At 32.2% G+C, this 16957-nt stretch overlaps 1 protein-coding gene across 1 annotated transcript in view; it reads left to right on the top strand.

Annotated features, from left to right (window-relative positions):
- The first annotated feature begins 652 nt into the window (after positions 1-652).
- The window catches only part of LOC114330545 (testicular acid phosphatase homolog), a 32154-nt gene continuing 15849 nt past the window's right edge, over positions 653-16957 (top strand). Inside the window, exons 1-2 of the mRNA XM_028279906.2 lie at positions 653-793; positions 15246-15347. Coding sequence (XP_028135707.1) covers positions 713-793; positions 15246-15347 — 183 coding nt within the window. The 5' untranslated portion in view covers positions 653-712. The remainder of the gene's footprint in view (positions 794-15245; positions 15348-16957) is intronic.

The following is a 16957-nucleotide window of genomic DNA, read 5'->3' as shown; positions in this document are numbered from 1 at the left end:
AAAATTCATGTAAGGCTCGATTTCCGCCCCCACCGTACTTATGCCCATACATTTTATTTATATTTATTATAGCCATAAGATAGCTCAATTATTCTTCTTTTAGGTTCAATTTGTAAAATTTCATTTGATCCATTAGTTAAAGAATTACATTAAAAAGACTCAACCATGCACTTCGCCGTACGCTAGTTTACAGTGCGCCAATGTTTGTGAGAAAGGTGACTTATCGTTATAAATAAAAAATTATAGAAGATACAAACTTAATTTTAGAAAAATTCTTATATAAGATTTCTTCTGTAAAATTTTCTGAATTTCTCAATGGTCAAGTCAGTTTTGTTCTAAAATTTATATTTTCGGAGTTATTTAGCAAAAAACATCAAACTTCGTAGTTCATTTGTTTAATAAAAAATGAAGCACCCACTTCTCGAGTAGAACTTTTTGATATGTTGTTTATTAAGCATTTCTTAATGAAATAACAAAAAGTTCTATCTTGTTTGATTTTTTCCGAATTGAAAATCTATATGCACTCCCCTACAAACACTAATACAGGAACATAGAAAGCACCTGGTAAATGTAAATAAATATATAATACAGATAAAACTATTTTTTAACATTATTTTAATGATTTTATTGCATGGTTATAAAATTTGATAAAAGTAAATCGGAAGACTATATAAAATGCAATTATGAATTAAATCAGTATGTTATCTGTAAGATGCATCTCACAACCACATTCGTTCTTCTAGTCTCATTCATACTTTTGGGGGTCCATGCAGAGCTAATAGCTGTGCTGCAGGTATGTACCTTAAATTCTTATTTTTATATAACATTTTTACGCTTCGTCTGTTATTTTTCTTCTTCTACTTTTGGTATTATAACAATTGATGGGTCTTTGCTTTTCTGGCTATGTCCTTCCATTAAGATAATACTTGTGGTCTTCTCCTCCATTGTCTTACATTCATGGCTTTCAGGTGGTCTTCCACGTCATCTATCCATCACGATCTGGTCCCTCCTTTTTTCCTTCCTATCGGCTTCCATTGTAATATTTTCTTTGCTGTTTTCGCATTTTTTTGTCTCTGGACATATCCCAACTATGAGATTTTATGACTTTTTACAAATTTTACAATATCGTATCCTTCAATCAGTTCACTATTCAGATTCACAGATTCTACATGTGCACCGAGAGAAAAAAATTCTTGACATAAAGAAACTTTATTAATATTTAAGAAAGATCGACTTGGTATATTGCCTAAGAAATATAACTTTGTGTGTAAGATATAGGTTTCTAAAATATTTCAAATAAATTTTAATATACCCAAAGAAATATATCTTAGACATGATTCATGATTGAATTATTCTTGCAAACTACCAACCTATTTGTCAGAAAGAAAGTATACTTGTCATAAGAATATATTTTCTTGGCCTTACAAAACTCTTCTTTCTGAGCAATAATATTTCTTAGTAAGGAATATTGTTATCTTACCATTATTAATAATTAATATATTTAATGTTAAGAAATATATTTCCAGATATAATTGTATATTTAGAATTAAGTTACATTTCCTAAAAATAAAGTGATATTACATACGACGAAATGAATCATTATGTTAAGGTAAAATTATTCTTTATTAGATAATAAAAACAGGATATAAAACGTTAGATATTAATACATACAAATAATTTCTCCACTCTTAAACTACTGGCTTCTTTACAATAATAAAAGGATGGGGAGGCAAATCCAACTTCCTTAATTTTTTCTTCTTTTTGTTAATAGCACTTTGTATATCAGAAATTACCTAAAACAAAACCTTTATGTAGAAAGAGTAAACTTATTTTAATAAAAAAATTTTTATAAGGATATAAGTACATACTTATTTTGACAAAAGGAAATAAAAAAAACAAATACACGGGCCCACATAAAAACTATTAATTTTTTGGTATAATAACGCTAGGTATCAGTAAGACAGTCTACAATCCAAAAACATTTCTTGGCAATTTCAACAAATAATAATAAATCATATTTAGTTCAAACATGGCTTTATTTATCCTACCATCCTGTGTTAATTTATTTCTTTTTGTGTATGAAATATTAATTATTTATCTGTATAATATTAAGTCACACAATATACATGGTGTAACGAAAATACAGGTCATAAATTAAATCACATATTCTAAGACCAAAAATAGTTCGAATGAACCTAATTTAGCGTAGCACAAATATGCATACAAAAAAAGTTATAGCCCTTTGAAGTTACAAAATGAAAATGGACTTTTTCGAATATATCGAAAACTATTGGAGATTTTTTATTGAAAATAGACACATGGCATTCTTATGGCAGGAACATCTTAAAAAAGAATTATAGTGAAATTTGTGCACCCCATAAAAATTTTATGGGGGTTTTGTTCCCTTAACCCCCCCCCCCCCCAAACTTTTGTGTACGTTCTAACTAAATTATTATTGTGGTACCATTAGTTATTATCAATATTTCTAAAACTTTTTTGCCTCTTAGTATTTTTTCGATAAGGCAGTTTTTATCGAGCACATGCTGATTCCACTCTCGTCGTCTCTATCTTCCCCACCGTACTATATCTTGCATGTTACAAAGATCTCTTATTAGGTCGTTCGGTATTGTCTCTCAGTGTTTTTTCAGTTATTGATCTCAACGTTCTCATTTCTGATGTTCTCAGTATCCTCTTGGTTTCTGCTGTGTCACATCTTGTTTCTATCGCGTTTCTATTCATCAATGTTTTATTAGTATAATATGGATGCATTAAATTTGCTACTTACGGAATTCTTCTGATTCATTTCTGTGTCCAGATATGTGAAAACGTCCACATGTTCCGTGGTAGAGTTGTTTACTGCGATATTATTTTCGTTCTCAGGTTCTTTTGACGGTCGTCTACTTCGTTCTTGTTTCGTATGTTTTAAGCCCTATTTTTCGTGCTTCATGATCAATTTCCTTAAATGCTTCCATTAGTCGTTGCTTGCTCATACTAACGATGGCTTCTTCTTCTTCAGGTGCCATCTCCACTACGGAGGATGGCAATCATCATCGCTATTTTAATTTTTGAGGCAGTAGCTCTAAATAGTTGTTTTGAGCTGCATTCAAACCATTCTCTCAGATTCTTTAGCCATGAAATTCGTCTTCTTGCGATGCTTCTTCTGCCATCTATCTTTCCTTGCATTATGAGTCGCAGGATGCCATACTTCTCGCCTCTCGTCACATGTCCGAGATACTGTAGTTTTCTTTTTTTAATTGTAAGTTCAACTTCCTTCTCTTTACCTATTCTTCTCAGTACTTCGTTGTTCGTAACTCTATCTACCCAGGAAACCCTCATAATTTTTCTATAGGTCCACATTTCAAAGGCGTTAAGTCGTCTCATTGTCTCTACATTTAACGTCCACGATTCCACTCCATAGTGTAGTACACTGTATACGTAACATTTTGTTAGGCGTACTTTAAGAGCTTATGTTAAATCTTTGCTACATAGGAACTTTTTCATTTTCATAAAATTAGAACGTGCTTTTTCAATTCTGACTTTGATTTCTGCAGTGTAGTCATTATTTTCTGTTATAAGTGTTCCTAGGTAAGTGTACGTTTTTACTCTTTCGATCTGTTGGCCCGCTACTATTAAGATTTGGTTAGTATTATGGTTGTTTTTACTAATTTTCATAAACTTCGCCTTTTCGATATTAAGAGAGAGTCCGTACTCCCTACTACACCTTACTATTTTACTCATGAGTCCTTGCAGGTCTTGTAAACTATCGGCTATTATTACTGTATCATCTGCATATCTGGTGTTGTTAACTAAGACTCCATTTACTCTTATGCCGACTGTTTCATCTTCCAGAGTCTCTCGCATTACCTTTTCAGAATAAGCGTTAAATAATAGAGGTGATATTATGCAGCCTTGCCTGACTCCTCTCTTTATTTCCATTTCTTCAGGTGTTTCTTTTTCGATTCTTACTATTGCTCGCTGATTGTAATAGAGGTGTGCTATTAGTCTTAAATCTCTTTCATCTAGGTTTTTAGTTTTCAGAATTTCCATGAGTCGATCATGTTTTACTTTATCAAACGCTTTATTGTAGTCTATAAAACAGACCTAAAGAGGACGGTTAACATCCAAATATCTCTGTGTCAGTACGTTGAAGGAGAATTACTCTCTGGTACCCATACCATTGCGAAACCCATATTGAGTGTTACTAATATCCAGCTCCAGTTTAGAGTGTATTCTGGCGTGGAGAAATTTCAGCATAATTTTCAAGGTATGTGACATTAAGCTTATGGTTCGGGAGTCACTGCATTCTTTGGCATTCATTTTCTTTGGCAAACACACAAATGCTGATGTCAACATTTCTCTAGGGATGATTCCCGTAGTATAGATAGCGTTGAACAGTTCCACTATTATGTCCAGGTTTTTCTCGTTGACCAACTTTATCAGCTTGCTAGGTAATTCATCTGAACCAGCAGATTTATTGGTTTTCATAAAGTCTATTGCCTGACTAACCTCTGATTTGTTTACTCTTTCCATCGTCGTAGTTTTCGTTCTGTCTCCATTATAATATTTCCATTTTTGTCGAGCAATATATTTGAAGTTCTTCTATTTCCTATTCCGGCTAGTTTTTTGACTTTTTTATGTTGGTTGAATTTCTCATATCTGTTTTGCAATTCTTCTATTTCTTTTCATTTTTCAGAGAAGTAGGTTTCTGTAGCCTAGGGTTTGAAACTGTTTATAGCGGGTCTTATTGATGGTTTTGTTTTTTCTTCTTTCATTCATCAACTCTAGAATTTCCTCCGTCATCCATTCTTCTTTCTTACATTTGGTTGTTGTAAGTACTTTCTTACTTGGCTCTAATATAGAGGTTTTGAAGAATTGCCACTGCTGTTCTACGTTCCAATTATTTCCTGGGTTTCTGTCTAGATTTGTGTTGATTTGGTATTTCAGATTTTCTTTTGTTTCTTCTGACTTTAGTTTCTGTATGTCAAGTTTATTGTTGTTGCGGCTTTTTTGTGTCTTTTTTACTTGAAGTTGAAACCTATCAATAAGAAGACTGTGATCAGAAGATACATCCGCTCCTGGATATGCCTTTACTGGCTGAATTGAGTTTCGATACCTGTGCTTTAATAGGATGTAGTCAATTTGATTTCTGACGATTTTGTTGTCTTTGTCAGCTGGAGATTTCCATGTATAAAGGCGTCGCTTAGGTAATTTAAAGAATGTATTTGCGGCTATAACATTATGCTCCTGGCAAAATTCAATTAGGCGATCCCCTCTGTCGTTTCGTTCGCCAAGCCCATAGGGTCCTACATTAGGGTAGCATTTTCCTTCGCCAATTTTTGAATTAAATTCACCCATGATCACTGTTATGTCTCTAGATGCTGTGAGATGTAATGTTTTTTGAAGTTCGCTATAAAAGTTTTCTATTTCTTCTTCATTTTTGTCAGCAGTTGGCGCATAAATCTGGATAAGGTTCATTTTTCCATGGGTTGTCAATAACTGCAACATTATAATTCTTTCGGACATTGGAACGAAGCCTGTTACTGATCTCGTTACTTTTTCACTGAGGATGATCATAGCAACTCCATATCTGTGTTGGGTGTCGCTGCTTCCAGAGTAATAGATTCGTCCATTGTCTGTATTGAGTTCGCCAGAGCTGACCCATCTTTTATCGCTTATTCCTAATATATCGATATCTAGTCGCATCATCTCTTGCTGTATATTCCTCAGTTTCCCAGGTTCATACATACTTCTTACATTCCATGTAGCGATTTTGTAGGTGGATTTGTATATATTTAGTGAACAGGGATTTCACTGACTGACGGCCTGGGAAGCCCTGTCGTTACTGTTGTTTCTTCCCCTGCCGAATCTTGGCATCCGAGAACCATGATTGGTAGGTTGTTGATTGTCATTTCTGTAAGCCATGACGATTTTTAGGGATACTTCACGAGTTTTAATGCAGTGGTTTCCCGTTGCCTTCTGCATTCTTATACCGTTGACCATTCTGTAGGGTTCATCCGCCTTCGAGACCGATTTCTCAGTCTCAGGACAAAAGAGTGCCCGGTCACTTACCAACTCATCCGCCCGAAGCCGTTGGTCAGTAAGTGAGGGATTGCTTATACCGGCAATCATTCGGTGAAAAGCAGATATGTAGTAAAAAGAAATATAGTGACCCGTCTGCCCTCGGAAACCTAATAGCCATTCGGGGTCGGAAGAAGAAGGAAAGATAGGAAAGATTAAAGACATTTCACTCAAGACTAGTTGAAAAAGAGTAAAATGTGAAGGTCCTTATGATCCGCCAGGTACGTTTTATAAGCGTATGAGTATTAATTCACTTTGTATTCCCGCTCATACTTCGGGGTGTTGACTACAGGCTGTATGGCTCGTCCAGCATGCCATAGCACGGAGGATAGGGTACATGCCATTTTACAATGTAAACACCCCAACTCCATGGCCTGAGAATAATGATGGCTACATTGTCTAAATGTGCAGTGATTTGTATTGTTTTGATATTTATATGGCCGGTTACATTAGTTTTTTTTATGACTACCTCAAGAACTAGGTTGAACAGCATGAACGCCTTCTGTTATTGCCAACAAAAATAAATTTTCCTCTATAAAGCCTTACCGACCCTCTTTCTATCATTGACAAATTCAAAAAAATATCGTTTAGAAAAGGCTCGTTTTCTCTTGACGTGTCCTGCTTTTGCTCTTGTTCGTTAGGGTGGTTCAAAAAAATTTTTTTTTCAGATCGCTATAGTGCACAAAAGGTGCCATCGGCATAGACGTGAAAAACCACTAATTATTATTTTTTTATTCATTTGTCTTCCGGTGGCGCAATGCCATCGAAGTTAGCAAAAATTTAGAAAAACCCTAATTTTTCATATATTTTTTTAAGCAGCCCAGATTGTTTTAATTGCGTTCCTATACCATGAATTAACTACTAAAAGTATGTAAAATCAATATAAATGCACTTATTATACCTTTGCTTCATAGCTTCCGGTCGCGCAACATAATACAAAATGAGTAAAATTAGTAGTTTTTGCAAAATTTAAAAGTTTGAATGTTTAGAACAATTTAATCATACGACTTTTAGAGATGCTATAGTTTAATTCTATTGCAATAATATATTTAATATCCAAGTAATCCAAGCCTATAAGATAAATTTTGATATTCAAATGGAATTCGGTCGCGCAGCTTCGTCAAAAACAGCAACTATCGAGACGCGAGGCCAAAGGGACGAATGCCAGCGAAGCGCGCGCAGCCACAAATAAAGGTACATGTGGGAATACCTCTACAATGGAGTATTTGTCTTCTCCATTACAACAAACTGCCATTCCGCCATCTTTTCCAACACTTAAATGGAAATAAAACAGGCCCAATAGGATATTCCGGACTGATTGGAAAGGCCCTATAACTGATTGTGAAAGACTACCAGTTATTAATTTTAATCCTATTGATTGTGAGATTCCAAAAGTTGACAAGCGTATTCTTAGCAAGGACGAATTGTACTTGCTTGAGATATCAGAAGTCATCAAGTCAGGACAGTGTTCAGAAGACTTTGTAGTACGTGATACTGGCCCAATGTCACATTCAAGGTGGCTTACTGCTGCCAACCGAGTTTTGTGTTTCTACATCAGTGTGTACAGCCGTTCTGAAAATCTGAGAGAGATTGTCACATTCATTCTCAAATGTTATATACATATGTGGTTTGTGCCATAAAAAACTACAAATTTACAGATGGGCCTAGAAATGTTTACAAAATCATTGAATCTACAAGGTATTTACCAGAAGAGCTTCTTCAAGTTGTTGATATCGTTTTACAACGGATTGCTTACTTTGCCCATCCCGAAAATTTACTTTTGGCTATGGTAACTGATGAAAGAAACCATATCCGAGAGCTGCGCTTCAGGCTTATTATGAAGGCAAAGCAAGCAATATCTGAAAGTGACTATCAGAATCTTTAAACCACCAAACTTAAACTTTGAAGCTAAAGAGTATTACGAAATTATTATAATTAGTATAATATTATAATAAACACCAGTACACCGACTCTTCTTCCACTGATAAGACCATTGACTAACAAAGAGATAAAACAATATGTGAGCAATGACTTCAAGCCGGTTATGAGTATAGACACTTTCCCATGCCATACAGAGGCAGTTGAAAGGTGCGTTAAGCTAGTGACCGAAGCTTCAAGTAAAGTATGTGGACACAGTTCCATAGACGGCTATATTAGAACCACATTATTGCACCGCTCATCGATACCAACTTGGACATTGGGACAGGATCACGTACTACAAAGTCTTCTGAACAATGTCCTAACTTGACGACTTCTGATATCTCAAGCAAGTAACATTGGTCTTTGCTAAGGATACGCTTGTCAATTTTTTGAATATTACAATCCATAGGATTAAAATCAACAACTAGTAGTCTTCCGCAATCAGGTAGGGTCTTTCCAATCGTTCCGGATATCCTATTGGGTCTGTTGTATTTTCATCTAAGTGTTGTAAAAGGTGGCGGAATTGCAGCTCGTTGTAATGGAGAAGACAAATAATCCATTGAAGAGGTCTTCCCACATGTATCTCTATTTGTGGCTATGCGCGCTTCGCTGGCATTCGTCACTTTCGCCTCTCCTCTGACTAGTCTGCTATTTTTGACGAAGCTGCACGACCGAATTCCACTTGAATAATATCAAAATTTATCCTATATGCTTGGATTTTAAATAATATATTATTGTAATAGAATTAAACTAAAGCATCTCTAAAAGTCGTATGATTAAAATGTACTAAACAGTCAAACTTTGAAATTTTGCAAAAACTACTAATTTTACTCATTTTGTATTGTTCTGCGCGACCGGAAGATATGAAACAAATGTATAATAAGTGCATATATTATATTGATTTTACATACTTTTAGTATTTAAGGGCACCCAAAGACCCATTTAACGACAATGTTAACATTATGTCATATAGCTCTGTAAACAAAGCACTTAGAGACCTAATTTTTGTTTTATTTTGAAACTACATGTATTGTTTAGTCCCGCGTAGATTTTTGTAAACAGAGAGTGAAAGAAACATTTATTTTAAAATTTTTTAAAATACTCTTACAAAAAAAAACCCAAAAAAGTTTAGATTTTATTTTTTATTTTACTTGTTTTTGTACATTTTTCAATAAAAATTTACGCGGGACTAGATATTATCTATCTACAATTACTGTAAAAATTTGGACTTTTTTCATCTCAGGAAACAAAGATATCTGACATCAAAATTTAAAAACCTAGTATTCGGGAAATCGCAAAAACATGAAACACTCTAATAGGCTAAAAAGCTACTACGCAAGGGCAGATAAATAAAAATGAGCGATTTCAGGGTAAAAATCAATACAGGTATTTGAAGGTGCTAAATCGTAGAGGGGACATAGTTAATTAAAAATACATACAGAGGTACTCGTAAATCAACCTCAGTTTTTTATAAACAAAGGCTAAAGTCAGAAAATATTGTTTTTTGCCTGTAGCATTTTTTGTATCATGTTTACAGCAAAAGTTGTATTATAAAAGTTGTGTATCATAAAAAAACGATTAATTTTAAGTTTTATTAGTTAAAATTGATAAATAATTAACCGAGATAATTGCAAAAAACCACATTTTTTGCACTATTTTGTAAATGTTAATAACTTTTACTAAATATGCCCTAAGGAACATATTGCACCTTAATTATGAGGTTATTATGTGCCTTTATTAGAGTGCAAAGTATCAAGAAGATCGTTTTGTTAGTTTACGAGTTACGTTTATTGTTTATCCAAAACATTGAATGTTTAAACATCTATTGTTGCCCAAGGAATATTTTCAGAGCTTTTTAGCAAAGTGAAATGAGTTTTTAAAGACTCAAACTACTAAGAAATTAAAAAAAAAACGATACATTTATTATTTAAATGTTCTTAAACAAGTTGTTTAATAAATAGTGAGTTTTTTCCTTATAAACAATTAGAATAACCTTATTATTTTTCACGACAAATAATTATAATTAGTGTATCAGAAAAGTGGTAAAAAAATACATATTTAAAACTAAAAATAAACTTTCTATGACCAATAATACCCAAGGCATACTTTTTTTTTGAAAAATCATATCTGTATTGTTTATAAATATTAAGAGTCGAAATTTGCAAAACATCATAATAGACATCTATATTTTACATTGCAATTAATAACTACAGTATATCTTCTATTTAAAATGAGTAATAACCCTTTAAAATGAAGGTACTCGAGCTGACTTAACTGGAACCGTGCGATGGGGGAAGGATCTCAGAGTCCGGTTTCGCGCGTCGAGATTTTGGTATTGAAAGTTCAAATTGGAGCGCTTGAACAATTTTACAATATCTCAGCTTCCAGAGAACGTAGAGCCTTTAATTTTTTTTTGGGTAACTCGACGAAAGAATAACAACTAGCTAATTTTCATTGGCCGAATAAATCGGAAAATTCTGGAAAATGGATTGTTTATTCAACATTCATTTACAACGTTAACACTAATATATTTTGATAAATATTTTCATAAAATATTATAAATTTGTGAATAAATATTAAAATATAATTATAGTATGTATACAGGGTTGTTCATTTTATTCGCCTCGGTGTCTGTACGGAAAACGAATTGATTTAAAAAAATTCTTCATAGAAATATACAGGGCCATTAACACTACAATTTAAAAATAATATGAATTATACAGGGTGCTTCAAAAAAGAGTGGTATATCAAAGATATATTTTTTATGGAACACCCTACACCTGATGAAATTTTTGAATTTGCCCTTAAACAATAAGCTAGAGCTAGACTATACCTAAGTACAGGGTGTTTTGATTAATTTCAATTTAAAAAAAAATGTAATGTTTTAGAAAAAAAAATAAACAGGTATTGATCGTACAATTTCAGATTTAAAAATTAATTGAAAACAAAAACGTTTTCAAATTGAAAAAAAAATATGTATAGATTATAATTATTGCTCTTCGTTAATTCTACACAGTTTTTGTACAGGTTCATCAATTTCTTCCACATTATCCATAAAATCTTAAAATAAATCAATTGTACCGAGCTGTGCATAAATTGCAAAGATTATACTGATGAAAAAAGATGCTACAACCTTTTGACAGTTATTATAGATGACAAAAGTGAAGTTGAAGAAGATTTGTTTAAAAAAATTAGGGATAATGTTGAAGAAATTAATAAATCTGTACATAAACTGTGTAGAATTAACGAAGATCAATAATTATAATCTACAGATAGACATTTCTTTTTAATTTGAGAATGTTTTTGTTTCCAATTAGTTTTTAAATCTAAAAATGTACGATTAAATAATTATAAATTTTGTTACAATAAACATCTGGTTAAATATGCTAAATAGTCTATTATGAAGATCCAAGAAAAAATTTGTCACCGATTCTTAGATTCGTAAATATTTTATTTTTTCTAAAATTTTCCATTTTTCTAAAAATTTAAATAAATTAAAACACCCTGTACTTAGGTATAGTCTAGTTAGCAGCTAGCATATTGTTTAAGAGCAATTCAAAAATTTCATCAGGTGTAGGGTGTTCCATAAAAATATATATCTTTGACATACCACTCTTTTTTGAAGCACCCTGTATAATTCATATTATTTTTAGATTGTAGTGTTAATGGCTTTGTATAGTTCTATGAAGAATTTTTTTAAATCAAGTCGTTTTCCGTACAGACACTGAGGCGAATAAAATGAACAATCCTGTATATAAATAAATATATACATACTATAATTATATTTTAATATTTATTCACAAATTTATAATATTTTATGAAAATATTTATCAAAATATATTAGTGTTAACGTTGTAAATGAATGTTGAATAAAAAAATCCATTTTCCAGAATTTTTCGATTTTTCCGGTCAATGAAAATTAGCTAGTTGTTATTCTTTCGTCGAGTTACCCCAATTTAAAAAAAAAATTGAAGGCTCTACGTTCTCTGGAAGCTGAGATATAAAATTTTTCAAGCGCTCCAAATTGAACTTTCTATAGCAAAATCTCGACTAGAGCAACTGAACTCAGACATTCTTCCATATCACACGGTCTCAGCTCAGTCAGCGTGAGTAACTTGATTTTAAAGAGTTATTACTCGTTTTAAATAGAAGATATTTCGTACTTATCAGTTGTCATATAAAATATAGATATTTATTACCATGCTGTAAAAATTTCAACTCTTAATATTTATAAACAATAGAGATGTAGTTTTCAAAAAAAAAAGTATAACTTGGCTATTATTGGTCCTAGAAAGTTTTTTTTTTAAATTTTAATGTGCATTTTTTACCAGATTTTTGACACAACCAATTATAATTATTTATCAGAAAAAAATGGCAAAGATATTCTATTTGTTTATAAGGAAAAAATTTACCATTTTTTTATCGACTTGTTTAACAACATTTAAAAAACCAATATATTATTTGTTTTAACTTTCTTAGTACTTTGAGTCTTTAAGTAGTCATTGCACTTTGCCAAAAAGCTCTGAAAACACTCCTTGGGCAACAATGATTGTTTAAACATTCGATGTCTGGGATAAACATTTAACATAACTTGTAAACTAACAAACAGATCTTCTTGAGATTTTGTAAACTAATAAAGGCACTTAATTACCTCATGATCAAGGTATAATAAGTTCATACGACCTATTTGGTAAAAGTTATTAACATTTCCAAAATAGTGCAAAAAAACGCGGTTTTTTGCAATTATCTCGGTTAATTCTTGATGGATTTTAACTTGTAAAAATTTAAATTAATCGTTTCTTTGTGATACACAACTTTCATAACACAAATTTTGCTGTAAATATGATACTAAAAATGCTATAGGCAAGAAACAATATTTTCTGACTTTGTCATTTTTTTATAAAAAAATGAGGTCGATTTACGAGTACCTCTGTATGTATTTTTAATTAACTATATCCTCCCTACGATTTAGCACCTTCAAATACCTGTATTGATTTTTTTCCCGTTTTTATTTTTCTACTCTGGTCTATACCGGTACACGGTAAGTTGAGTGCAGACGTTCAGAAAACAAATAGTTTTGTAACCATGGATATTTCATACTATAATGTGTTACATATCGTTGGAAAGAAAAGATTTCAGAGAATAATTTTCAATCATAAGCCAAAAAAGTTAAAAAGTTAAATTTTCGGACTTTGGGTGCCCTTAATTCATGGTATAGGAACGCAATTAAAACCATCTGGCCTGCTTAAGAGAAATATGAAAAATTAAGGTTTTTCACAATTTTTTGCTAATTTCGATGGCATTGCCCGACCGGAAGACAAATTAATAAAAAAATAATAATTAGTGCTTTTCCACGTCTATACCAATGGCAAGTTTTGTGCACTATAGCGATCTGAAATAAAAAAAAGTTTTTTTCGTACCACCCTATTGTTCTTTCGGGTAGATGAGTTTCAACTTTATTTAATATGAAATCTTTCAAGTGTTTAAATATCTTCTTCTCGTAGTTTCTTCTCCCATCGGAGGATGGCTATCATTACAGCTATCCGTGCCTTATTGCAGGCTACTCTGAAAAGTCCTACTGAGCTGCAACTATACCAGTCTCTTAAGTTAAAGGAAATTCTTCTTCTAACTATGGATCCTTTACCGTCAATTTTAAACTGCATTATGAGCCTCAGTATCTCATATTTCACACGTCTGGTAATGTGGCCCACATTTGTGTGCGAATTTTATGTTATTCAAGATTTTTCCGTTTATTGATATACCCTGTTCTTCCTCTGATATGGCTTTTTTGATTTTAAACTCTTCTTTTGATTCCAGTAGAGATTGATATTCCACATTCTTTTCATTTAAAATTCCTACAAGTTGCTGATGCCGTACTCTATCAAAAGCCTTTTGATAATCTAATATCGTTCATTCTCATTCTTATATCTAAAATATGTCGACCAATAATTTTCACAGCTTATGCTTCTCGCATCCTGAGATAATTTATTTATACATCTAAAGCGATATATATTACAATCAATCAATTTATGTGAGTATTCAATTAAAATTTTGATATATTTTTATATAATAAATTAGATAATGGTGTCATATGGTTTCCAGTCGCTCCTGGAAGGTCGTGTGGTAATGTTCGCTTCCCAGCAATATCTCTTATTTTCATTATTGTATCCACCGTCGATGAACCTTACTGAAACTCAAATTGTGCCTTGGATAGTACAATTGTGTATTATCTAGATTTTTTCGCTAGTTTTTTAGGTAAGCAGAGCAATTTTAAAGTTTTTATGTTTTCAAAAATGAATAACCATTTTCAATTTCGTTGCAACACGAAACTACAACCCCATAATTATTCCAGTTCAATCAGAGAGTGCAGCAAGCACCTCTACCGGTTTCAAAACTTATTAGTCTCTCATCAGGAGACGCACATGCTGCTCTCTCTGACCCAACTAGGACAAACCCCGACGTGCAGTCACGGATTTCAATGAACGAAATGGCAGGGATGCCTTAGCGGCAACTGCTATCAAACAACTAAGTTTTCAATCTAATAGAGCATAAAACAAAATCCAAAAATGTTATTATACAACCTACCAGACTAAAAACAATGGGAACCTTCTCTAGTAACACCTCCGAGGCTTCTACTTAGAGAGGCTTTTTTTGATAGCAGATGCCGCCAGGCGCATCCCTGCCATTTAGTTCGTTGCAACACGTGACTGCACGCCGGGGTTTGTCCTAGTTGGGTCAGAGAGAGCAGCATATGTGCCTCCTGATATGAGACTAATAAGTTTCGAGACCGGTAGAGGTGCTTGTTGCACTCTATAATTGAACTGGAATAATGATGCGGCTGTAGTTTCGTGTTGCAATGAAATTGAAAATGGTTATTCATTTTTTATTTACATGTTTACTCCAATTGGAGTGCGAAGGGAACCATTCTCGTTGAAACTTAACCGCGCTGAGCAGATGGGACGAGAATTATAAATTGTAAAATTCCCTCATCTTCCTTAGTCTCAGCATCCGTTATGGCTTGCAAATTGTAGAAGCCTCGGAGGTGTTACCAGAGAAGGTTTCCCATTGGTTTTAGTCTGCTAAGATGTAGAATAACATTTTTAAATGTTGTTTTATGCGCTATTAGATTGAAAATTTAGTTTTTTTGATGTTTTATTTGTTGTCTAATAATAATACTAATAAAAAATGTGCAAGTAAAATATTACAATCTTATAATACAAGATATAATAACTAAAATTGTCTCATAGGTTTTTAGGCATGGGCAACGTACACCCGGATCTTTTTTCCCCAACGATCCATATCGAGATTCATCATATTGGGGAGGATTAGCTTCAGGAGCACTAACTAATGTATGTATTTTTTTTTATTATAAAGATATAAATACGTTTCATACAAATAGTAGGTATATAAAACACTGGTTTTGTCTACATTTATGACAAGTGAATGAATACAAAAAGTATCCCTGAAGTGTTTAATATAAATAGTAGATAAAATACTGTTTTTTGTATACATTTATGACAAGTGAATGAATAAAAACAAGTATCCTGTTGGTGACGCAACCCCTCCAGGTCGAAACCAAATTTTTTGAATAGTATGGACATCTATGTTAATAACCTATTATGTTACCTGCATCCGATTTTGATTATATACGTAGTTATAAACAAATCAAGATCAAAAAACGGTAAATTTTCGCTTTTTTCGTCTATAACCAAAAAGTTAAGTATTTTAAATAAATTTGAGAGTGAGAAACTCATAAATTGTATAAAAAACTTCAATATGGCGTTCGCTGAATATGTCCATCCTTACTGGTTGCTTAGAAAATTACAAAATAAATAATAAATTTTGAGTTTATATAAATATTCATAACTTATGTAAAAATTAACTTAAATTGTCCTTATTGCACGGAATGCTGAGACTTCTGGTGCTTACATTATACCCTGAATTTCAAAGCAATTGGTCAAATAGTTTAAGAGTATTTAATTTGTTTATCAAAAATAAATTTTTTTTGCAACGCCATAAGTCAGAAAATGATGAAGTTACATTAATACTTTGGATAGTTTATGAAAGAAGAAGATTTATGCTATTAACTTAATTTAAAAAAAAATAACAAGAAAGAATTCTAAATACTGCAAAATTATTTTGCAAAAACATGTGAATTAAAAAAGGGAGGGTAACTTCGTCCCTAATTGTCCTAAGACAATTGTTTTTCTTTCTAAATATGTATAAAAATTCGGTCTTTGAAAATATGAAAAAACTAAGTTTCTACGGGTAACGGTTAAAAAGTTATTCTAATTGTTTTTAAGTAAGCAAAAAGTCGACGTGTTTTTGCAAAATAATTTTACACTGTTTAAAGTTACTTTTTGTCATTTTTTTTTAATTAAGTGAATAGTATAAACGTTCTTCTTCCATAAACTGTCAAAAGTCTTACTGTAACCTCATAACTGTCTGACTGATAGTGTTGCAAAAAAAAATGAATTTGGGTAAACAAATTAAATAACTTTTAAAACATTTGACCAATTGTTTTGAAATTTAAAATATAATTTAAGCACCAAAAATCTCAGAAATTCGTGTAATAAGAAGGTTCTAAGTTAATTTTTACATAAGTTATGAATATTTATGAAAACTCAAAATTTATTATTTATTTTGTAATTTTCTACGCAACCAATAAGGATAGAAATATTCAGCGAACGCCATATTGAAATTTTTTAGACGATTTATGAGTTTCTTACTCTCAAATTTGTTTAAAATTCTTAACTTTTTGGTTATAGACGAAAAAAGCCAAGATTTACCATTTTTTGATTTTTATTTGTTTATAACTATGTATATCATAATAATCGGCTGCAGGAAACATATAGGTTATTAATATAGATGTGCATCCATACCACTTAAAAAATTTGGCTTTGGCCTGGAGGGGATGTGTCACGAGAAAAACCTTATTTCTCTGGACTATATTTCCGTG

The sequence above is a fragment of the Diabrotica virgifera genome, chromosome 4 (assembly GCF_917563875.1).
Source record: "Diabrotica virgifera virgifera chromosome 4, PGI_DIABVI_V3a".
NCBI classification, from domain to species: Eukaryota; Metazoa; Arthropoda; class Insecta; order Coleoptera; family Chrysomelidae; genus Diabrotica; species Diabrotica virgifera.
This window is presented reverse-complemented; position numbering and strand designations above follow the sequence as displayed.